The sequence below is a fragment of the Pogoniulus pusillus genome, chromosome 16 (genome assembly GCF_015220805.1).
Source record: "Pogoniulus pusillus isolate bPogPus1 chromosome 16, bPogPus1.pri, whole genome shotgun sequence".
NCBI classification, from domain to species: Eukaryota; Metazoa; Chordata; class Aves; order Piciformes; family Lybiidae; genus Pogoniulus; species Pogoniulus pusillus.
Window position 1 is genome coordinate 16155238 of NC_087279.1, and position 23123 is coordinate 16178360.

Here is a 23123-nt window from a genome sequence, read left to right on the forward strand (position 1 = left end):
TCAAAGTTCAGCAATGTTTTACTTTTCAAGCTAGCAGACACAGCCTTGTGTCTCTGAAGCATCCACATGCACCACACAGAAGGGCCCCTTTAGTCCTTGTGCCCTAAAGGAAGAAAGGCAAAGCTCCAGAGCTGGAGTGAGCACATGGAGATCTGTGCCCTTTGGGTATTACAGATAAAGCACACAGGTCTTTTGGCAGCTCTTTAGGTTCATGGCCAGTACTGTAAGTACAGTAATATGCTTGTAGCTGATTTAGTTTTTTACATACAATGAGAAGAATAATCTGAAGGCTTAATTTACCTTCTTCCCAAAATATTTGAATATTAACCAAATATTTGGGTTCTTTTTCCCACTAAGTATTGCACTTGCTGTGAGGATATGTACACCACTCTTCTACCAAGTGCACTGGCACCTGCACAAGGCGTGAGAGGACTTGGCAGGCTCATGAGCTCGTGTGGCGGCCCCTTCTTGTCCTCCTCTTCCTTGAAAACTTCGATTTCAGCCAACTGAAGAAGCCACCTTTTGGTTTTAACTCAAACTCCACTGGGAAGTGGTCACTTACTCCCAGGGCCTGCAAGACAAGAGCACAGAGGGGTTGGGAGCCTGCCACCCACGCTCTTACTAAACCCTGCCCCAAGGGGTTTCACTGCTGCAGTGGGGAGGTGCAATGTGAGCATTGCATCACTTTGGGAGGCTGTGATGGTTTTATGGCTAAGAACTTGTTCAAAACTGCCTGGATACCACTGGCTTCGTGCCCCTGTGTTGGCCTTTACCCCACTGCTAGAAATCATGCTGTGCCTACCTGCTCCTCAGTCATCCGAAACTCCTTCTGGAAATCAAAGACGTTGACAGAGTGTGGCACAATGGCATGTATGAGCTTCTCCCCACTGACCACAATCCTGCAAGGAGCAAGGGAGCGAGATGCTGTTAAGGAGTGTTGAACACCAGCAGCCGTTCTGCACTAAGCTGGTGGCCAGAGAGGTAGCCTTGATGGAATCACAGCTGTGTGTGGTTTGTCCTTGCCAATAGGTTGTCTATTCAGAGGTGCTAACGTTTGCTTTCTGCTGAACCTGGCTGTTTGCTTCCCTCATCAGTGAGACACCTAAATACCAAGCCTTGGTAGCCAGCATCAAATGACTTGTATCTAAATCCACCCCAACAGTGCTGCGAAGTTCAGAGCCATAGTTTGGGTGCAAAAATCATAGGACACCAATCATTTCTACAGCTACCTAAAAGGAGGTTGTAATGTGGTGGATGTTGGTTTCTTCTCCCTAGTATCAAGTGATAGGACTAGAGGAAATGGCCTCAAGTTGCAGCAGGGGGAGTTTAGATTGGATATTAGGAAAAATTTTCTTTATGGAAGGAGTGGTCAGGCACTGGAACAGACTGCCCAGGGAGGTTGTGGAGTCACCATTGCTGGAGGTGTTGAAAAACTGTCAAGACATGGCACTTTGGGACATGGTTTAATGGCCATGACAGTTGGACTTGATGAACTTGGAGGTCTTTTCCAACAAAACCAATTCTGTGATTCTATGACTTGAGGCTCAGTGGAGTCCTGCTTTGATCCAGAAACTTGTTCTGCAGGAAGTTCAAGTTTTGACTTATTCTGGGCTCCAATAAACTGAGGTATTTATTGTCCCTGCTGAGGCAGCTGCAGGTGTCTGCAGGACTCACCACGTGCCAAGGAAGGTGAGGTGTCCTAGCTCCTAAGCAGAACCAGCCTCTGCACTGGTTAAGCCAAATTACAGATGCAAGAGTGAAAAACAGCAGGGAGGAGGGAGGGAGGCAGCAGCGCCTGGATGTCTGCAGGGCCCTTTGCAGATGAGAAGTGCTGCGTAATTGCCTGTCATTCATCTCCACCTAAGCCACTGCAACAGCTGGCTCTTGCATGGAACCTTGCTCTTTCTCCTCAACCATTTTCCCACCAGCCTGCAAAGTGATTCGTGCTCCTGAATAGGAGTCTTCAGACCTCACGTCTCCTCCTTTTACCTTTGAGGGTCTCATGCACATCTGCTGGAGGTGTCAGTAACACCTTTTGCTTCTGTCAGAGTCAAGCCCAGCGAATACTTTGGCAGTGACCTCGTTACCTGTCATATGGGCAGCTTGTGCTTCTCTTCACCGTCGTGTCGGTTTTGTCACCTATCAGCCAGATGAAATTAGGGAAAGTCCTCATCCGGATGTTCTTCCACTGCTTTTGGGGAACATAGCTACATCCAGCATTAAAATCCCCCATGAAGATGAAGTTCTGGAAGGCAGGCAGATTTTAAGAAGTAACCACAAGGTCAGCTCTTCAGAAGAAAACTGGCAAGGACTTTTAGGGTCAACAGATGCTGCAAATAGCCATTAGAGCTCAAACAGCAAGTGCCCATTGAGTGCAGCAGGGCTGCTTCTTTGTGCTGGGCACATACTGATTAAACAGCTCTATTGAGGGATCAAGTTTACTGATTAAAATGTGGATAACTCAAAGAAAATACATCAAAGGGATATTAAAAGTCCAGGGCTCGTTGTCAATGCTTTTAAAGTTGTCAGTCTGCGGGTAGGGAACAGTGTGACTCAGTACTGAGATTGCTGTCAGTAACGTAGATGTAGCAACTAACCTCCGTTTTCCAGCGCTGTTTTACGTCTAAATACACATCATAGAGCTCATCAATCTCCCGTACTGCTGTCTCTGGTGTGGTGTGCAGAGGGATTATAGCAAACTCTTTGACAGCTTAAAAACAAGGCAAAAGAGCAGGGAGGGATGTGATTGTTAAGCACACGCGGAATCACGAAGTAACAGAGGCTGGCTTGGAAGGAAGAAGGTTCTTCTGGAGAAGAAACAGCTTCTGTTTTGGCTGTGGATCAGAGGTGACTGCTATGCCACTGCACATTGCCAAGGCTGTGACATGGTGTGGTGCTGTGTGAGGGCACAGTGAGCCCTGCTCTGACATGCTTGGCAACAGCTGCCTCTGCAGTCATGCCAGGGCATCTGCCAAACCACCACCCGTGGCAGCAGCAGACGTTTCCCTGGGACTGAAGCATGCGCTGAGCTGCAGCCATGCCAGGGGCAGCAGCCTCAAAAGCATGTACTGCTCTTGTGAGGAAATGCAGCACGGGGTCAGGATGCAGCTCTTTCTGCTGCTACATGCTTGAATCCAGCTAGCATCATCTCGATCTGTGAGCCTTGCCAGTGGGAGAACAACTTCTGAAACATCTCACCAGTTTTTGGAGACTGGAACCAGACAGTGAAGGGCTCTCTGGAGAAAGCATCCTCATCCCCAGGCTGGGTGTCATGGTACTGGTAGGTTTGTTTCACTGATACTATATGTTGCCTGCAGCAGAATAAACAGAATGGAGGACATCATGCTTAGGGCTTGCTAGGATCTATCTAATGCTAACTCAGTCCTTTGACCTGGACCCCAGGCTATGTTCCAGAACAGATAGAACCAGGCTTGTGGCTGCTCCTGGTGTGATCCCCACATCCAGGCACAGCCCATCCTGCCCACTCAGTTTGCGCCTCTTGAAGCAAAGCCATCACCATGTGCAGCACATCTCTATGGGGCTGCAGTACAGGAGGGCAGGGCTAAGGGCTCAGGGACAAGGGGAGCTCACTTACTTGTAGATGAAGGCGTACTGCTCCTTGTAGCTCTTCCTTCCCAGCCTCTCACTGACCACACATCTGTATTCTTCCTTGGCCCCCTTCAGCTGACTGGAAGGAAATCAGTGTTCCTGATTTTAGTTCTGCATTTGCAAGGGGCTGAGAAGGAGATAATTTCACCTGTGTCAAAGGATGAGACACTGCCTGCCTGATGTCAGAAGCAGATGGTAAAGACAGTAGTCCCAACTCAAGAGCTATAGTCTGGACCTGTGCCCCATTGCTGGGCATTCCATTCTACCTTCTCCCAGCTTACTGCAGCTTCTGTCCCTCCATCAGCTGCATCTCTCTCAGCCAGGACTACACTGCTCTTTCCTCTGGACCATTGGTCCAGGCAAGCAGTGCCCAGTCTAAAGCAATTCCCAACCCTGCAGAAAAGCAGCTGCACTGCTGCAGTGCACTGCCAGGCAAAGGCCTGTGGTACAACCATAGAATCCTTTAGGCTGGAAAAGACCTTGAAGCTCATCATATCCATCTGTTAACCTAATAAGTCTGTTGCTAAACCATGGCCCTAAGCACCACACCTACACTTCTTTTAAATACCTCCAGGGATGATGATTCAGTCACTTTCCTGGGCAACCTGTTCCAGGGCTTTGCAAGCCTTTCAGTGAAGAAATTTATCCTAATCATAGTCTTGTTTGGCTTGGAAGAGATCTCAAAGATCTTAACATTCAACCTAAACCTCCCGTGGCATGATCCGGCCACGGGATCTGGCATAATCTGGTTTTCTTTAACAAACTTAATCTAACTCAGTTGTTTTGATATAAGGCCTGGCTTTGCTCCTGGCCTTCAGCAAAGCTGCCAGGGCCTTGTCCTTCCTTGAAGGATGGGACAGAATTTGGAGCTTTTGCCATGGTGAGGCAGTGCTGAGCAGAGCACAGGCTCTGGACAAGCATCTTCCACTATATTTGCCCACTTGCCTGTGGTCACCCTACCTGGTGAGCTGCTGCACCAGGAGAGGACAAACACGGTTCTTGCTCTCTTTTATTTCCATCAGCAACACAATGTCACAGCGAGAAATGATCTGCAAGAGGAAGGAGCAGAAGCAGGTTTTCATGTGAATTGGGACTCACAAGAATTAGGAAAAGGTTAGGAAAAAAGTGGTTACTAGTGCAAGGGAAGTCTTCTGTGGAAGAAACAGCACCCAGTCTGGAGCCATGGGAGGTGGGGAAGCAGCTGGAGCAAAGCCCTTTCACTTTCAGAACTGCCTCACCACCTTCAGGGAACTGGGAAAGGGAACTCAGAGCAGAGTAGTTTTGAGTATATTAAAACCTGTTCCTGCCCCTGAGGAGGAAGCATGAAAGGGAAGGGGAGCAGGAGCTGCTACTGTGAGCTTACTCTCCCCCCACCACTTTGGAGTGCTGTCTCCCAGGCCCCCCACCCCACGCTCAGTCACACTTCTGTCTCCCCCTTGCCGCTTAAGTTTTCTTCTCTGCTTCAGATCAGTGCTGCAAACAAGCATCTCTACTCACTTGGTGCCCGGATGGATTTGGGAAGCATCAAGAGCAGACAGTCAGGGTCTGTTACCATAGAATCATAGAATGAGCCAGGGTTGGAAGGGACCATGGAGATCATCTAGTTCCAACCCTCCTGCCATGGGCAGGGACACCCTACCCTAGATCAGGCTGCCCACAGCCTCATCCAGTCTGGCCCTAAACACCTCCAGGGATGGGACCTCAACCACCTCCCTGAGCAGCTCATTCCAAGCTCTCACCACTCTCATGGTGAAGAACTTCCTTCTCAACCCTCTGCAATTGTTTTCCTCTTTCTTTCCTGGGGCCCTATAGCTATGCCCTATCTTCCACAGGCTGCATGTGCTGTCAGCATTTGCCTGTCCCAGTCCTTTGTGATGGACCCCTCTGAAACAGCCTGGGGAGCTCAAAGTGACTCAGTTTGTAAATGGAGCCCTGGCACTCCAGGGCTGAAGCACCACTGAGAAGGTGCTGGAGGGAGGGGGGAGGTTGCTCCAGCCTGAGTCAGGCTGCCCCTGCTGGCAGTGGGATTCCCCAAGGGAAAGCCCAGCTCACCCTGCAGCCTGGCAGTGGCTTCCTTCTGCCCCCAGTTTTGCTTTTCTTCAAAATTTGGGGGTGATATTCTTAGGGCCCCTTTTTGCCCCCTGAGACTTGTAAACATTCTTATTTTGCCTACAAAGTATATATTGCTGACAAGAGGGGAGGAATAGTTCAGAAGTGCAAAGCCTGGCAAGTCCCTCTTCTCCAGCTGTTTGCAGGGAAAAGATTCAAGACCAACTAAACGGTGGCATTCCTCTCTGCTGCTGTTTGGCACAGGCAGCCATCCTGCTAACACCGAGCACTGGGTCCTCTCCTACTGTGGCACCTCGGAGGGGACTCACAACAGCCTGATGGCCAAAACATCATTCTTCCAAAAAGCTGAGTTCTTTGGAGTTGCAGCAGAGGAAGGCTGATGGTGAGGGTTTGCTTACATAAACCACTCACCAGGCTGTTTGGTTTCCTCCTACCCTCGGATGTGATATTCTGCTGCCCTGAGAATACATCTAATCAGGCAAGCATATTTCAGAACAATTACCACATAGGCCAGGTAAATAATTTATGGCAAAACCAAGCTGTGTGGATTCCAAGTGAAAACTCTTCTGACAGTGCACAGAGGGTTTCCTCTTTTCCTAACTCCATTTCCAAGGGACGCAACAAACATTGCCTCAGTTACATTCCCACGCAGGCTAAAATAACACCAGACATCCTCCTTAACCACAGGCTGACTTTAAGAGGATAAAATCATTTAAAATGTTAACTCTTTTTTTTCCTTTTTTTTTTTTTTTTTCCCATTTGCAATTCAACTGTGGAAAAATCAGTAAAGTGCAAGACAAAGCATCTAAGAAATCCTCAGACAGCTCAGTCTCTGATCTAGGCAAGCGAACATACCTTAACCACGGCATCGATGACTTCAGGTCTGGCTATTTTGGTTTCTCCAAAAGACCTCACATTGAAGGAGCAGATTTTTAGGCTCAGAGATGGGCTGAAACTGAACAGTGAAAGCAAGATGAAAAGCAGCATCTTCAGAGACTTGGATAAAATGAGTTGCTCTGAGCGTGCCTATAAATATGCATGCGTGCGTGTGTGTGTTTGTGCATCCGTCCCTCTGCGGCCGGTCGGGAGGCCAGACTGAGCAGTCAGCTGTGTCAATCACAAACATGAACAGGAATCTCCATTTCCTCCTTAACTTCCAGCTCCCAGTGCAAAGCATTGTGGAGACTTCAAACTTCTCTGCCTTGGGGGAAAACCAGCTCCTTGCACCAACTTCCCCATGCTGGGGAAACAGCTTCTCCACCAGACTCCAGTGTTCCTCCTCACAGAGAGACACTCACTGTGGGATATCTGCCATATTGGGCACCAGGCAAGATCTCTCCAGGCAGTGCCAGGCCAGGAACAAGCTGCCTTGGCAACCCCAGGCGAGAGGCCAAATCTAGGAGATGGATGGTGAAAGGATCTGGGGAGAAGCAGTGGGGAGAGAGGGTTTTCTGGAGGGTACTGGTGGGCAGCAGAAGCTACAGTGGTGGATCACTCTGGAAACAGAGGGTTTGAGTACATCCATGTTTTGTTCTGCTTTTACTGTGGTTGGAATGTCATGCCATGAGAAGACAATGAACCATCCATCCTCACAGGCCATGTGCTCTTACCTGCTCCTCCCTTTGCCCAGAGCTGTGGGACAGCCCACAGCTGGCAGGGCCTGGTAGCTCAGCCACCCCAGTGCAGCCAAGGGAATGTATGAGATGATTTCAGCGTTACTGCCAAGACTTCCAGACAGGTGTCCCCATCCTTGCAGTCTCAGGCTGGTGACCCAAGGTGCATGCACATGGGTTTGGCCTGTGCCATGCGGCAGAAGGGAACACAGGACTTTGGTCAAGAAGGACAAGAGAGGATGCTGCAGCTGGGGTGGCTTGTGCAGAGAAACCATGCCACTGCCCTCTCTTCATCATGTGCCAGCCCTTTTCTGGAGATGCATTGGTCAGCCCTCTGATGGAGTCCAGTGGCAGGAGCTGTAACAAGAACTCAGGCTAAATGGGTCATCAAGTGCCTTGGAATTTTCTCCCAATGCTTGCAAGGTGCTTTAACATTCACTCTTCTAGTCCTGAGAACAGCCACACAGCCTGCTTGCACCTTGCTGTCCTGCCTACGTGGCCACCTCTGCATCTCCAGAGGCAGAAGCACCAATGCATGACTGCTGACCTTGTCTAAATCATTTAAACAGGGTCAGACGACGCTGGCACAAAGTGCAGTGCATGAGGGGGGCTCCCAAAAATGCAGCACGACTGCTGTGAGATCCCAGTCTTGTTGAGGAAGCTGCTGTGGCTCTCCAAGGTGGGTGCTGCAAATGTGGGGACAGGCACCACAAATCCAATTTGGCTAAACAGGAATTTGGAGCAGATGGTGTTAGTGAGGGATGTGCTGTTATGTGGGCCTGGTCCTTGCTAATACAGGCAGCGACTTGGGGAGCAAGTGTGAGACCCTCCACAAGAACAGGGGTTCTACTGAGCTCGCTTTGCTGACTCTAGTAAGCCAGCCTTGGCAGGACAGGCTGTGGAGAAGACTGACAGAGGGTGGGAAAGTGACAGCTGCAGGGTCACTCCTTCATGGCCTTGCTAAAAGTGCAGTGTGAGCCAAGGGCTTCTGATAGCAGCTGCAGCCTTGAGGTCAGAGTCACCAAAACCCTTGAAAGCCATGCTCACTTAGGCTTCCCTGGCGTCAAAAAGCAAATGTTTGTGTGGTGCTGGGAGGGCTTTAACCCTGAACTGCAGAGACCTCCGTGCCGTGTTTGTCCCCAGGACTGCTTGCTTATCAGCTTCCCCTTTCCCCTCCAACCCAGGTGTTATCAGCAGGACCAGCAGAGCCACCCTGCACAGGGACAGGCAGCAGGGAGGTGACCTGCGGGGTGGGGACACAGAGAGCTCAAGCTCCTGTCTGCACCGTTTATCTTTTTGTTTACAGCACTTTCTGTGCAGATACTCTTTGCTCCTTAGCAGGCCATGAAAGCCACTCAGTGCAGGTTCACAAACTCTGCTGGTTCAAGGCTGTCTTGGTCTTCAACAAGAAAAGTGAAGCTGGGGGTAAAGCCACCCTGAGTTGGGGTTTTACCCCTGCACTGAGAGATGCTGAGTGAGAGACACCACCCTGCAGCTAATCACCATCTGCAGGGCATTAGCTAATAAAGCTCCTCCTCAGCCTCTCTCTGCTTCTGGGAGAAAACAGGCAGAGGATGAGGCTGCTGGAACCGACTTGGGCAAGAGCTCAGAGCAGGGAACGGGTGCTGCCAGGCCCTGCCTGCTCCTCCTGATGGATCCTCAGCCCATCTTTGCTGACAGCCTGAGCTAGGCTGTGCCCGGTATTTTGCCACCTCTGGAGCAGCCTTCCATCAACTTTCCACTCTCTGAAAGGTACTGGGGGTTGAATGAAGTGACTCCATATCATATGCCTGCTAAGGATCCCTGTGGGACAGTGAGGGTGTGAGAGTCTGGCAGTAGCATGGGGATTCCTCCTCTCCACTCAGGCACAGCCACTTCCAGCTGCGTGTGATTGCCTCATGAGGCACCCACAGCTTTGTTTTTGCTGGCAGAGATGGACTGAGAGGATCTCTGATACTTCCTCAGCCTCTCTGGGAGGGCTGCAGGGAGAGACCAAAGGCAAGACCACATCCCCTTCTGCTCTGGCAGAGGAAGCCTGTTCGGGGATGGAAGTACCCAAAGGGAAGCACATGGCTCTGGGGAAGCACTGGCAGTGTGGGCAGAGGGTGGTGTTGGGGTGCTAGTGGGTGGTGCAGGGATCAGCACCTCCAGGATGGCACTCCCCAGGTGCTATCACAGCTCTGTTTACTGGACAAGGGGCCCATGTACTCCTCTTCCCATGTACCAGGCTTTAACCTGTTGGGCATTCCTTAATTTTTACCCAAACAACAGCTCTGTCACCCTCCTCTGATGAGGGCAGATTTGTGGGAGAAGCCAGAAGAGCACCAAGGTTACAGTAAAAGCAGATTCCTTTGGGCAAATAAAATGACCTTTGGGCTCTTAGTGACCTTATCACAACTATCAGGCAGAGTATTTTATCAGTCTCCTGGAATTTCAAGTTAATAAATAGCAAAGCACTGGGGTCATTCTGTATCACTGAAGTGCAGACCTAATATGGTCATTTGGGAAGTAGCTTTGGTGTCAAACAAATGACAAACACCCTGGCATGACCCGCTGGAAATTTGGTATAACTGAGGCTGGCATGCAAGTTACATGAGATGCTTTGAATCAATAGAGTCTTCTTTGGTGCTTCATCATTATACTTCTGGAAGGCACGAGGTCTACTTAATAAGTTCCTGTCAGGACGTAATTTCTTTGCTGGTACAGGACTCTGATAGGGTTTGCTTTTGCCTTACAGCAGTGTTGTCCAAGCAGTGGTTTAGAGAGTGAAAGCCTGCCTGCTGAAGCAGTCCAAGGAAAAATGCTTGATTGTGTTTTCAGTCTTGAACAAGGCCACCTAGCTGAGATGCAGGAGAGGACATGATGATCTGAAATGAAGGGTTTGACGCAGGATGATTAGACAAGACTTTGGAATTACTCCCCATAAAGACACTGCAGCCACCAAATAAGGAGAGGTTTGTGACAATAAGTGCACCCTTATTGCTGGCAGTTAAAGATGTGATTCAAAGGTGTGTGATAATTGTATTAACTTTGAGCAGGGTTAAGAAAGTATTATTTAAAGCTGTTAACAGGCAATCAGGGTTTGCTTTGCAATGTTTTAAATGTCAGGAGCGTTTGTTGTTGCATTTGTCCTAAGTTGTGCAATGGAGCCACAAGTGGCAGGCTCCTGCCCAGAGCAGTTCCCAAAGGCATTATTTATCCCTGAGCTCACTGGGAGCTGATGTCAGCAAACTGGGGTGAGCCAAGCTCTTATCCCCACCCTGGGGGGTGACTTTTGTCTGCAGTATGTCATTAAAGTTGCCCTTTGCTCAGGGCAAGGCAAGATGTTCCTCCATGATAGGCCACATAGGTGGGCTGTGGTGCCACACTAGGTTCCTGGGGCACCTGACTGTCCTGCTGCTCTTCCATGCCCATGGCCCCCTGGGGATTAGTCACAGCATTGTTCCACAGGGCTGGCACTGTGTAAGTGGAAACAGATGGTACAAGTCACCCTGGGAAGATGATTCAGTTTGCCAAAGCACTCTGCTGTCACTTGTTATGGCTGCAAACAACCTTGCTGTGCTCCCTGGGGACTCCTTACCCAGCAGCAGAAAATAACATGGAAGCCTTTAATCTGGTGGAGCAATGCTGTTCATCAGCTGAAGGAGGCAGAAACTCTCTCACCTGAATCTAGTCAATGCTTCCACCTTCCTATGGAAAACAGTGTTCATGTCAAAGTCTTGTTGCCTCTTCTCTGAGGTCATAGGACAGCTAACTCTGGTTACTTTTGTTTTTCTTTTACTGTGACTTGGGGGTGACTGTCCTTGCTAAATGCCACAGTTGTGTGACAAGTTGTGTCTGTGGGATGAGAGAATTGAGACACAAGGGGCAAGTCAGTGCAGGTACTGGCCTTTATTTGAGCTTGCCACATTGAAACCACCCCCAAAATGGCTTTGCAATGTCCTGAAGGAGGTATAGGTAGGAACTGATGGAGCTTCCCCTCTAGCCTCAGGCTCATCTGCTTTCTGTGAGGACAGGGAACCTGGCTGTGCTCTGTGTTCCCCCATGGTCCCCTGTGCGACTCAGAGAGCCCAAAGTTTCGTCTGCAGCAATGGGATCAAGGAGCAGCCTTGGTCCCTGCCCAGCAAAGTCATTATTGTGCCACCAACCACCTCAATGGGACTGTGAGCTGTTGAAACTGTGGCCTCATTCCAGCGGTGGCTGGCTTAGAAGAGCTCTGAAGATCACTCCTTCCCCACCAAAAGAACCACTTGATGACTCTTCCCTGTGGCCGCTTGCTGAGATTGCGAGAGCGAGTTCCCCACTTAGCTCATGCCATGTTTTGACACAAAGCCACCACAAGTCCCTGCTTCAGCCTCTCTATTTTAAGAGCTATCATTTGCTATGACTATGTCCAGAGGTGTTCTCACCAAGTGGCCTGAAATAACTACCCAGTGGGTGATCCATCCCTGGTGTGAGTCAGCACTGCCCTGCACATGTCCCGTGGGAGCCTGAGGCCACGCACGAGAAAGTTGAACAAACAAGCTTGACTGCAAACAACATTGAAAGGCTTGTGCAATACCTCCCGTGTCTGCTGAGGTCACCAGAGTGGAAGCTCCTCTTTGCTTATCCTTGCTTGACTGGGAAGCTCTTCAAACAAAACCTAAAAAAAACCATGCACAAAGCTGTGCCTTGCCTGCAACAGGCCACCTAGAAACCTCAATTTCACTTTGAAATCTCTTCTAACAGCTCCTGTTATCAAAGGAGTTTGGTTCTTGTAGTAAACTCTGACATGGAATGCCCTTTACACTAGTTCTCCCAGCCTGTCAGACCGAAAGGACATCCTTTATCAATGCACAGGTGTGGTGAGGATTTGACCCAGTTTGCTTGCATTTACTCAGGAAATGATCTCATTTCTGATCTAATTAAGTTTTCTCATATTTTGGGTCTTATCTCGAAAGTACATACCAAGCTGAAATGTGACCCCGGGGGAATGGAAGTAAATTTGCTTAGAGCAAAACAATTTGGGTGGCAGCTTGAAGAAAATTATGGGTAGGTTTTAAATGCAGGTTGAAATGCAGCTCCTGAGAGCAAACAATGTCATCTGTTAGGGAGATAGGGATAACAGGCTTGTAACCTAAATGGCAAGAGGCAGAAAATCTATTTCAGGTGTAAAAGCATCAGTGGAATGCTCTGATTTCATCCTTTGTGCCTTTGCCGTGGGAAATGTAGCGGAGCCCTGTGATCTCTGACCACAGGAACCTGGGAAGGGGACAGACATCCCCCATGCCCAAGCTTGCTCCTGGGCCTGGTGTGAAAGGTCTCTGAGATCTGTGTGGGGTGCGGAGCTCTGTTCCCGTTTGTAGTGCTATAGCAGTTGCATCACATCCTCTTTACATCCTTGTAACTTATCGCTCTTGTATCCCCCACTGTATCTCCTTGCTGTGATCCTGTAGCAGCCTTATCACATTCTGTTTTTTATCCCTCTTGTATGCCCATGGCAATCTCATTGTACAACTTCTATAGCCTTATTGCATCTCCCTTATATCCTTGCTGTGTCTCCTCTGCACGGCCCATTGCATCCCTGTTGTAGCTGCATTGCATTCCCACTGTACCCCTCTGCACTCCTGTCATGTCTCCCCTTGCACTCTGTTGTATTCCCACACACACTTCCTATTGCGTTGCCTCTTGAACTGCTGCATTGCATCTCGCATTCATCTTGCACTGCCCCTTGCAGCCTCAGTTGGAGTGATACTGCATTCCCACTGTATCACTATGATTGCCTTGCACTCCTCTTGCACCTCTACTGTACCCTCCTTGTACCTGTGTTGCAGCCTCATTGCAGCCCACTCTCACCCTATTGTGTACACCTCACACTCTCTTTGTGTCCCTCTGCACCCTTGTTGTAACCCTGTCTTGTCGGCATGGCAGTCTCTTTGCATCTCCCCTATTGTAGTGTCGCCGTGCCTACCTTTCAACTCACGGGCACCCTGTTACGTCCCGCAGCTACACCCTTGTTACCTGCCCTTGGCACCCCACTGCAGCTCTATTGCATCCTTCCCTTGCACCCACTGAAGTACCATGACATTCCCCTGTTGATGCTTCGCTGTATACCCTGCTTGCAACTCAGTGTACCCCTCTTGTACCCACCTCCATGAAAGCCTTATTACATTCCTCCTCGGCATTCCTGTTACACTCCCTTTGTACCTGCCTTACGCGCCCCCACTGCAGCCCTATGGCGTCCCCCACCTTGCACCCCGTTGCATGTCCCTTCTTTCCCCCATTGCATCCCCCTTTCACGCCAGTTGTATCCCCTCCACCTCCCTCCAACCCCCGCACGGCCCCGCCGCATCCCCGCCTCGCCGCTGCGCTCCGCTGCGCCCCCGCGGAGCTGCAACCGGCACCGGCGCGGAGGGAGGAAGGGAGGGCGGGCGCCACGGAGCCGCCGCGTTCCGCCGCTCAGCGCTGCCATTGCGGCCCGGCCCGCTTCGGATCGGCACGGTGAGAGGCGGAGGGAGGGATGCGGGGCTGATGGTAGAAATGTCAGGACCGGGGGGAACCGGTGGGGCAGTCCCGGACGCTGTTCTGGCGTCTGCCTCCCCCTACTCCATCCATCCCGGTCCTAACGCTGGCATCGCTGGGGTGGGGGGGAGGGAACAGTGGGCAGGAGACAAGGAGCAAAGTCAAAATGCAAGAAATATTTTATATATATATATATGTTCATTAAAATGTAGTTAATTTGCCTTAGAATCCGCCCCGACCCCCCCCCCCGCCAAAATAATTAAACAATCAGGAAACAGAGCACAAAGGGTTTGAGAGTGGCACTGCACCTCGGCTGCTGCTCTTTGGAGGACATCATTTTGCTGGAGGACAATTCTCGCGTGGGGGATGTGTGCTGGGAGAAGGGATCTGGACATGCCCCTTGCACCCCTGCCCCATCCCTCCCCTCCTCTTTCCTATCCCTCTCCAGGAGAGGGCTGAGCCCGGGCGCACTCGTGACTTCAGATGTGCCGTGCGTCCTCCGCTGCGTGCGTGTGCGGCACCATGGGGATGGCGACGGGGTCCGGAAGGAGGACGGGCACCTTATGAATCGATAAACCAGCCGCTGGCGGGCAGCACAGCTGCTCCGATCCTGCTTGTCACACACCTTGTCCCCAGGCTGGCTGGCAGGCAGAGGCACTGACAGCTCATCCCTGTGTGCTCCCAAGCCCCAAGTGCAGCAGCGGGGTCGGGGTCAGCCCTGACTCTCCGGCTCACGTTTGTGAGCTGTGTTGCACAGATACAAATGGATCAGAGATGCACGTTTTGTGGAAGGACGCCGATGAAATAATGATCTCATTTCTGCCTCTATAAATAAATGAAGGTGAAAGGGCACATTTCCTACTCCCGGCCCTCAGGAGGCTGGATTAAGACAGCCAGCTGGCTGGCTGGTGGACAGAGACCTTTAATAGATCTTAAATTATAACTTCTTTGTGACTGGTCGTGCTGTAAAATATACCATTGAGGATTTGTGACACTAGTTACGTTGTGGTTTATGTTCAGCACTGTTTTTCTGGCCATTGTGGATGCCAAGGGTCGTGTCTTACTTGCATGTTTTGGGTTTTTTTCCTACATAGTGGTGTGTGTTGGGGTTTTGGGGGGCTCCATATTATCTGCTGAGGCCTATCAAAGCCCCCTGTTTCTGCAGTGGGACCTTAATATTAGTCAATGTTTCCTCTTCAGCTCCTCCAAACAAATTACAACATGCCTAAATGTGCTGCTTAGCTTTCAGCTGCTCGGAGCTTTTAGATCTGTTGTTGGCCACACATGGGCTGCTTTGGGCACAGGGTAACCGAAACACTGAGCACAGGCAGCAGCCCTGGTTTTGTATCCCAGCCTGGATGAGCACAGCCTGATACAACCCTTGTGCTTGAATTTTGGCACCTCTGGTCAGTGAGTGCACAAGGATGGTTTCTGCACTGTGCAAAGCCTCCCTGGCCTTGTACCCGGCTATCCAGCGTTTTAGCTGCTGCTCTCCCCTTCCCAACCAATCCACTCTGCCCTCTGGAAGCTTTTGTGCCACAGCCTCTCACATGCCTCTCTGAGCACCCCCTGGCAGCTTTCAGCCTGTCAGAGAGTGGCTCTGCAAGAGACGCTGATCCTGGCCAAGAGCCTCCTGTCTCCCTGGGTAACAAGCTGAGCTGCTTTCACAATGGTGGAATTGGGTTTTTTTTGTGGGTTTGGTTTGCCTTTTTTTTCTTTTTAGCTAAATGCAGATTTTTGATCCCACACACTGGGGTGTGCTGCTGCTGCATCGTACATGGGGCCTGGGAAAAATTGATAGATACACCTGAGTTGCACCACTGGATCTTCTCCAGCCTCTCTGGTATGATCCACAGAGCTTGAAAGAGAAAAAGTACTGCTGCAGATTCAACTCTTGCTCACAGTAACCTGTTTTCCTTTTGGCTGGTGGCCCTGAGGACTGTCATCAATGTGTTTGTCCTCTGTAGCAACACACAGCCTCCTCCTGCCCCCTGGCCTCTCTGCTGGCAGGTGGTGATGCCCTGCTTGTATTTGACACAGGAAAGGAAGAAGGAGACAAGTGGAGACATGAAGCTTCCCCTTAGCATCTATTTGAGGTCTATCCCATTACCTGGAGTGGCTTGTTTGAGTGGGGATCCTCTCAGACAGGATGCAGGACCTGTGGTGGTTAGTGCCTGCAGCTGGGCTGCCCACGTGGGGGTCAGTGCTTCTGGTTTGGTATCCCATACCCTGCTGTGTGTACAGCCTGCCCCTATCACTGCTGTGATCAGTTGGCATTTATCAGACTTGCCTAACTGATGTTTGTGAGTTAATTTATGAGGTACTTGGAGATCTTTCCAAGAAGCAGTAGCAATGCTTGAGGTGTTTGCTGTGACTGTCACAGAGTACCTCAAAGTGATGGATGAGCTGTGTCCTGAAGTCTTACAGCTGTTACCAGGGAGCTTGCTTTTATTTCTAAGACCATGATGTTTCTCTAGCTAGTAGCAAAAGACCGTACCAGGGCCTGGGGCAACGCTGCCCTCTCCCATCCCTGGTACGGGTGCTGCACAGAGGGTGATCCTCCCCTGGGCAAAGCACCATTGCAGAGGGTTGGCACTGCACGTGCTCCTGTGTGGCTGTGGGGAGACAGTGTCCCCCACATGCTGCGGGGGGCAGGGGTGACTTTACAGTGCTGAGGACTGGGGTGATGGTCTCAGCCTCCAACTCTGCTGAGCTGGGCCTGCCATAGTTTTCCTTACCGTTGCCTCCATCGAGGGTTGCCATGGCAACACGAGGCGACGTTCTGCCCGTGCAGAAGGAAGCTCGACATCTGCGGGGCTCCCTGAGCATCCTTCCCCCAGGCACCGACGGCTGACAGGGGCCCCGAGCGGGGCTTGCCGGGTGCGCAGGGCCAGCATTGGGTGCCGGGGCTCACGTGGTGAGCAGCAGCTGCCATGGCCCTGCCGAGGCGCTCCCCGGGTGCCCCTGCCCCTGCAGCCGCAGCAAAGGGCATCTCTCACGGGTTTTCTGTCTTGAAGCGGCCCCCGGTGCTTATGCAGGGGGCTTTGGTGCTCCAACTGTGTCTCCAGCTTGAATTTCCACTGCCAAAAGCTGCCGGTGAGTTCAGACCAGCGTTTTCCTGCCTCTCCAGTTATTTCCTGTGACTGTGCTGCACTTCAGCCAGACTTGCATAAGGAAGGCTTGGGGCTCGCTGAGAGCGCCTGGAAAATTACATTTAAGACAAAGAGGAAGGGGATGTGAAGCAGCTTAGCTGGCTTTGTTCTAATAGCTGTAATCACCTGAAGGACAGCCATGAGCGCAGTTTCACTGGGTGCCACACAGCCCTGCTGCAGCAGAGGTTGCTGTCATCAACTCTTCGCTGCTTTTGCTTCCTGTCTGATGGCAGCTTGCACTTTGTTCCTGCTTGGAATCAGTGCCCTCTTCGGCTTTACTGTACAAAAGACTGTATTTACATAAAGGGGTGAAAGGTTGCTTGAGAAGTGAAGATCAGGGCTCTCAAGGGAAGCCGGTGGCTTAAATACCCCAAACTCGCAATCTCGCCTGGCTACCGGAGTCCGAAAGGAAGAGAGAAAGCGATAGTGAGATTTTAACTTTTTCCCCCCCTTTCTTCCCCCTTCTGACAGTGTTTTCTGCTGCCGCTGCTACCCACAGCGAGCAGGACCTGTGCCCGAGAGGAGGAGGGGATCTCTGCAAAGTAAGCTGGGCTTTTAAAAGGCTTTCCCCTTCTTGTTTGGCTTTCCAAGAGCGGCGGGGGCGGTGACCCCGTGCTGAGGAGCTCAGCGGCTCCCACTGCCCGGCGCTTTTCCTGGCCGTTCTTCCAGCTGCAACCTTCTCTCGTTACGGGTCGCCGGTGGGAATGATGGCAATTTTCTGTGCTTAATTTCTCCCCTGTTTTAGTGGCGTAACGAAAGGCAGCGAGTGCTTTCGGGTGGGCTTCTCTGCAGACGCGCTTTCACGTAGGAGGTTTTTCTGTTGCGAAGTGTTTATCTAAGAACAAGCCGTGCAGGCATCAAAGGTTTCTACAAAATGTTAATTAAACGAATAACGGCGTGATGTTGAGGCTTGAAGAGGGTAAGCGAGGTTTAGCAGTGTTAAGGAGATGCCTGGTGAAAATATTTACAGTATTGCTCACATTTCAGTGTTCCTGCTTCCCGTGGGGGAGGATGGAGAAACCTGGCTGTGGCTTCACAAGTGCTGTAAACGTTTTTTTTTCTTGGTCATGCATAAGGTGGGGGGGGGTTTGATGTGATCCAGTGTGACAGCGTCAGGGAGCGAGAGGCTGTGACTGCAGCAGCTCTGTTCTTGCTTCATGGCACAACAGAAAACATACCACATACCGCCTTGAGTCTTGCGAGAGGCAGAAATGAATCTGCCTTCCCTGTCATGGAGAAACGCGGTGGTGGTGATGGGGCAGGATGGCTGGTGGGAGAGCAGGCGTTGAGGATGTTTCGTTTCATAAATGTGTGACAAAAGGGAGAGTGCGGAGGAAAGGGCGAGACGTAAGTTGGTTAGCAGGCAGACTTGGAGGAGATGTGTGTGCGACAGGGCTTAACCTCTTAATGAGAAAAATATATCCCAGCTGCCTGTGGTGGGATGAGTCCAGGGATGAACGTGCCGTTGTGTGGGAGCTCGCCTTTGCACCCTGTGTCCTCCACCTGCCACCCCTGAGATTTGTGTGAAGGGAGTCGGGATGGGGACCTGTGATTGAGAGCAAGTGCAAAACGGCCGTGGGACAGGAGTAAGGGTGCGAGGGAGGAGATGAATTCGCCTCAGATAAGGGCTAGTCCTCAAAGATCTCCCTGCCAGGTTGTTCTCGTCAGTTCCCAAGCCCATTAATAGGCTCTGCTCCCTTGATTAGTTGGTGCCTGTGCGGAGCAGTAATGAGAGCCGAGCTCAAGCCATCAATTCTAGGTCAGTGATTGTGTACTGGGGATTTGGGATCGGGCAGGGGGAGGGGAGCCGGAGCTGGACCTGCCTCCAAAAAGCAACGTGAAGCCTGCCTTAAGGCAGCCCTGCCTGCACCCATCTCGGCTGAGATGGAAGCAGGGTTGTGCCTCCCTCCTGTTCTAAAGTGCCTCAGGGGCCAGTCGCACCCATCCACCCTGGTCATGGTCTGTGCCTGTCAAGGAGGCTCGTTGCCCGTTTGAGATATGCTCGTCTGAGAGGATAACAGTGCAATTAACAGATCCATTAAGGAGCTAGAAGAAAAAAAAAAAAGTAGTTTTAAAACTGAAAGACACTTTGCTACTGAGCATATTCCTTCCCTGTCACAGATCCATGCTCCCTGGCAGCAGAGATCTTATTTAGCGTCAACTACACCATTGGGTTTTGGTGTTTAACCTCTGATTGTTCCCTAAATGTGCACAGGTGAGGCTGGGTGGTGAAGAGCAGCATGGATCTGGATGTACTGAACATGTTTGTCATTGCCGGTGGCACCCTGGCCATCCCCATCCTGGCCTTTGTGGCATCCTTCCTCCTCTGGCCCTCAGCACTCATCCGCATCTACTACTGGTGAGTCTATTGGTCTGGCTACTCTCATATCAGTGCAAGGTGGAATTATTGCTGGTCCTCATCAGGGTGCTGCACCCTGGCACACATGGAGGTGTGTAAGCTGCCAACAGGCAGCAAGAACAGAGGTGGGTGTTCCTGTCTAGTATGGCAACAGGAGCAGGTGAGGTGGGGTTTCCCATGGGCATGCTGGCTGTGTGTAGCTTTAAGCATCCCTGAGAGAAGAAAATGGCATTTTCTTACAACCTTTCTGCTGCTGAGACTTAGATCTTGTGGGGCAGCCTCATCTGGGCTGCAGAATGTCTCTCTGTGTTTCTGGGTTGTTTCCCTGAAAGATGGGGCTGTGGCTGGGGAAAGCATTGCCATTGCTGCCCATCTCTCAGCCTGTCAGGCTGGTGACCTGCTTCGTCAGTGCAGCCATCGGGATGGGTTGTCCTTGGCTCTGCCGCAGCTCTCCTGACTTCCCTCCTGGTTAACAGCCTGCTCAGCAGGCAGGAACTTTTATCTTGCTAGTAATGATGGATGAGGATTTTCTCATTCTCCCCCTCTCTTCTGGGCTGGGGCATCAGAGAAGATGTGGAGATGCTTTTCCTTACCGTTTGTACTCATCCTTTCCAATACCGGGGGGTAGTCCTCCTCTGTCCCTGAAAGTAGTGCTAAGCACTTCCTGTGGGGGTTTGTTGCAGGAGAGAGCTAGAATAACACCCTCCGCAGAAGCCAGGGCAGGTCCCATCAGCAGCAGGCAGCACGGCAGCCTGCCCTTACACGCTGCTGACAGATGGTGGATCCTGCAGTCTTGCTCACGGGATGTTTCCAAATCAAAGTGATCTCCTGTGAGAGCAAAACATTAGCCCTTCCGGCACTCAGATGCACCACCACGACAAATCCTGTTTCTAATGGCACATTTATTAGTAACCTTTTCATCACAGCATCTGAGAGCTGAGTGAGGAGAGAGGATGGGATGAAATCCCAGTGGCTTGGATCAACGCATGGGAGAATTTCATCTCCTTCTGCATTGGTGGGCAGCTGTGAGGCCAGACATTGCTTTGCAAAGGAGAGTGGGCAATAGACAGCCTCCTACTCCAGGGAAGTCTTGGCTGCTGCCTGGGGCAGGTCCAGCCAGTACCACATTTGTCAGTCAAAGGGTTTTTTTCCTTTGGACATACAAGTGGCTGGTGGAACCCAGGGAGGACTCTGACGGGTTCAGGTTCAGAGGATCGCTAAAGAAATGCTCACCATACTAGAACAGAGCAAGTATGGTCAGGGTGAAGTCTTCAGGCAGGGGTGCCCCAGAGGCAGAAGTGGTAAAACAGGTGCTGATGCTGGGAGCTTTGAGGAGCCAGGTTGAGAGGGAGATAGAGAAGACCTTGCTCCTTTGTCCTATAGAGTTGTAAGTTAGGGGCTGATTGAAAATGCACTGTGGGTAGGTCTGGCTTTGTTCAGCTGAGGGAGGGAGCATGTGAGCAGAAATCAGCAGGGCTGTTTCTTTTGCAAGGTAATTGTTCTCATCTATGAACTTACGAGGTCTCTCTCTTCCAGCATTTGTGGCAGCATTGGCATCTTTCAGGAGTAACTCTTTGTTCCATAAGCACCTCTTCTCTTAGGGACAGTGGGCAAGAAGAGTGGTTTTGTCCTTTACTCTTCCTTTCTTATTTGCTTCTTTCGGAGCTGGCTCTTATGGGGTCAGAGTTGTTGTGTTTCCCCATAAGCAGAGGCAGGAGAGGGAGCAGGCAGTGCGCTGTGCTGCCCACCCCTTTTCAGCCCATGAAGCTCCAGTGTCATGGTACTGCTCTAGGGAGCTCCCTGAGAAATCCCTGAGGGCCCTTCTCCTTTCTCCCACCACTCACTGTCCCTCTCCTCTTCCACACTTACTGGTCTGTGTGTCCTCAGCCACTGCTGCCAAGGGTCATGCTGGGCTCCTGTGGCCCCGCTCCCTTCCCTGCCACTAATGCTCTCACTGCCACATGTGACATCCAGGGCTGCCCTGCTGACCCCAGCCCCAGAGCCTGCCTGCTCTTCCTGCCCTGCTGCTCTGCTGCCAGGGGTTAATCAGTTTAGCCACTGCCACTAAGCGTGTTAACACCTTGCAAGGGATCAGTTCAGCTTTGCACAGATTATTTTGCCTTCTGCTGAATTGATCCATCAGGATCAGTTGCTAAAAATGTTATCAACTTGCCCCATTGGTAGTTTACACCGGTGCCTTTGAGGCGAGGACTCTTAAGACACTTATTCAGGGAGAAATTCACCTCTCCTTGTAGGACCAGCACAGAGCTGAGATGCCGCTTAAGTCCCACTAACTCCCTCTAAAAAGGGATTATGCTAAAAGAGGATTGCACTATGCATAAGCTTGAGTGGGCAGAGAGCTAGGACAGCCTAGCAGTGCAAGTGACCTTGCTCTTGTGTCTCAAATAAATTCTGATATGGTGTATAGAAGTATTTGCCATTACCTTGGCCATCAGGAGTAGCTCAGGAGTTTTCCAAACAAGAGAAACTTGAGCATAGGGGAAATGCAGAGAAAGCACGCTTGCTCCTCAGGCTTGGACTGCACGTACACATCATGTGTCCAAAGTGTCACCGATAATCTCTGCCCAGGTCCCCTCTGGCCAGCAGTTTCACTGCATCCTCCTCGAGCAGGCTGCAGGCGTGTGCTGCAGGACCTGTCTGCCTCTGTAGTCAGAGGAGCTGCCCAGGTTCCCCTGGGATTATCTCAGTATCTTCTGGGGTGTTTTGACTCCCCTGTGTCAGGATGGTCCACTCTGCTGCTTTGTATGTATAATTTTTTTAAGATCATCTAGTTTGTACATGAGGAATGGATTCTGTGGTGCTCTCAGAAGATGTGGTTGTTTTGCTTGGGACCCACCTGCAGGAGACCACTTGTAAGCATAGAGCCTGCTCCGGGGCCCAGATGTTTAGAGTTAGTTGCAGTTAGGGCCATGACAGCACTGCTGTGCTGCAGCAAACTAACAAGTCTGTGGTTGAGTTTGGACTTGACACCTGGTCTATACTGCTGCTGGGCCCTGGCCTTGCCTCACTCTCTGGTGTGGTTTCCATCTTGCTTGCAGGTACTGGCGCCGAGCCTTGGGTATGCAGGTCAGATACGCGAACTACGATGACTATCAGTTCTGTTATTCCTATCGAGGGAGGCCTGGGTACCGCCCGTCCGTCCTGATGTTACACGGGTTCTCAGCCCACAAAGACATGTGGCTGGCTATAGTCAAGGTGGGAATCTGTTTCTGTCATGTTATTAGTGAGAGCTGCCAACCCTAGGCCTGAGAGCAGTGTGGGGACCTAGCGGTTGCACACATGGGATGTAATCGCTCTAACATGCTAGAAGTGTCCTTCTGTGCTTACTGCTCGTTGGATCCCTTTCATACCTGTGTCATGCAGAGCAGCAGGGAAAGAGCAGTATGTAGCTGCCTCCTCCATGGGAAATTAATCTTGCCCAGCATTTCTCATCATGTCATCCCTCAAACATGAGCTGTCTTGTTCTGATGCAAGAGTAACCAGGGGCTGCTAGGAGAGTAAGCCTTGTGCTTACAGCCACAGCCACCAGTTTCCATCCCTGGGATTCACAGCAGTTTCTCAGTGCTATAACCAACTCTGATTTGTTTCTGCAGTTCCTGCCAAAGAACCTGCACTTGGTGTGTGTTGACATGCCTGGGCATGAGGGTACAACCCGCTCAGCCTTGGATGATTACTCCATTAATGGGCAGGCTAAGAGGATACATCAGGTAAAGCTCCAGTCTTGCATCGCTGATGCAGGGGGATGCAGGGATGTGAGTGATGTAGGAACATGATGGATACTAAGCACATGAGCCCTGC

At 51.0% G+C, this 23123-nt stretch overlaps 2 protein-coding genes across 9 annotated transcripts in view; one reads left to right on the forward strand and one right to left on the reverse strand.

Annotated features, from left to right (window-relative positions):
* Nucleotides 1-14635, reverse strand: DNASE1L3 (deoxyribonuclease 1L3). 3 transcript variants are annotated; one of them, XM_064156763.1, is made up of 10 exons: nucleotides 14102-14633; nucleotides 11854-11934; nucleotides 6535-6634; nucleotides 4570-4658; nucleotides 3596-3688; nucleotides 3199-3311; nucleotides 2598-2710; nucleotides 2088-2245; nucleotides 803-899; nucleotides 1-571 (listed from the first exon to the last, which is right to left on the reverse strand). In XM_064156763.1, exons 4-10 carry the CDS (start codon nucleotides 4626-4628, stop codon nucleotides 443-445), a joined length of 762 nt encoding a protein of 253 aa, XP_064012833.1. In that variant the 5' UTR covers nucleotides 4629-4658; nucleotides 6535-6634; nucleotides 11854-11934; nucleotides 14102-14633; the 3' UTR covers nucleotides 1-442. The 3 variants fall into 3 exon arrangements, with proteins under 3 accessions (XP_064012833.1, XP_064012832.1, XP_064012831.1); XM_064156762.1 differs by lacking the exon at nucleotides 11854-11934 and having other exon boundaries at nucleotides 14102-14635; XM_064156761.1 differs by lacking the exons at nucleotides 11854-11934; nucleotides 14102-14633 and having other exon boundaries at nucleotides 6535-6715.
* Nucleotides 8834-23123, forward strand: part of ABHD6 (abhydrolase domain containing 6, acylglycerol lipase) — a 19932-nt gene continuing 5642 nt past the window's right edge. The window contains exons 1-5 of one of the 6 annotated variants that reach the window (XM_064156756.1): nucleotides 13662-13772; nucleotides 17417-17487; nucleotides 19161-19304; nucleotides 22364-22520; nucleotides 22919-23032. In XM_064156756.1, coding sequence (XP_064012826.1) covers nucleotides 19186-19304; nucleotides 22364-22520; nucleotides 22919-23032 — 390 coding nt within the window. In that variant the 5' untranslated portion in view covers nucleotides 13662-13772; nucleotides 17417-17487; nucleotides 19161-19185. Of the gene's footprint in view, nucleotides 9045-13661; nucleotides 13773-16657; nucleotides 16890-17416; nucleotides 17488-17614; nucleotides 17865-19160; nucleotides 19305-22363; nucleotides 22521-22918; nucleotides 23033-23123 lie in introns of those variants that run through there. The other 5 variants (XM_064156757.1, XM_064156755.1, XM_064156754.1 and 2 more) reach the window with 5 other exon arrangements.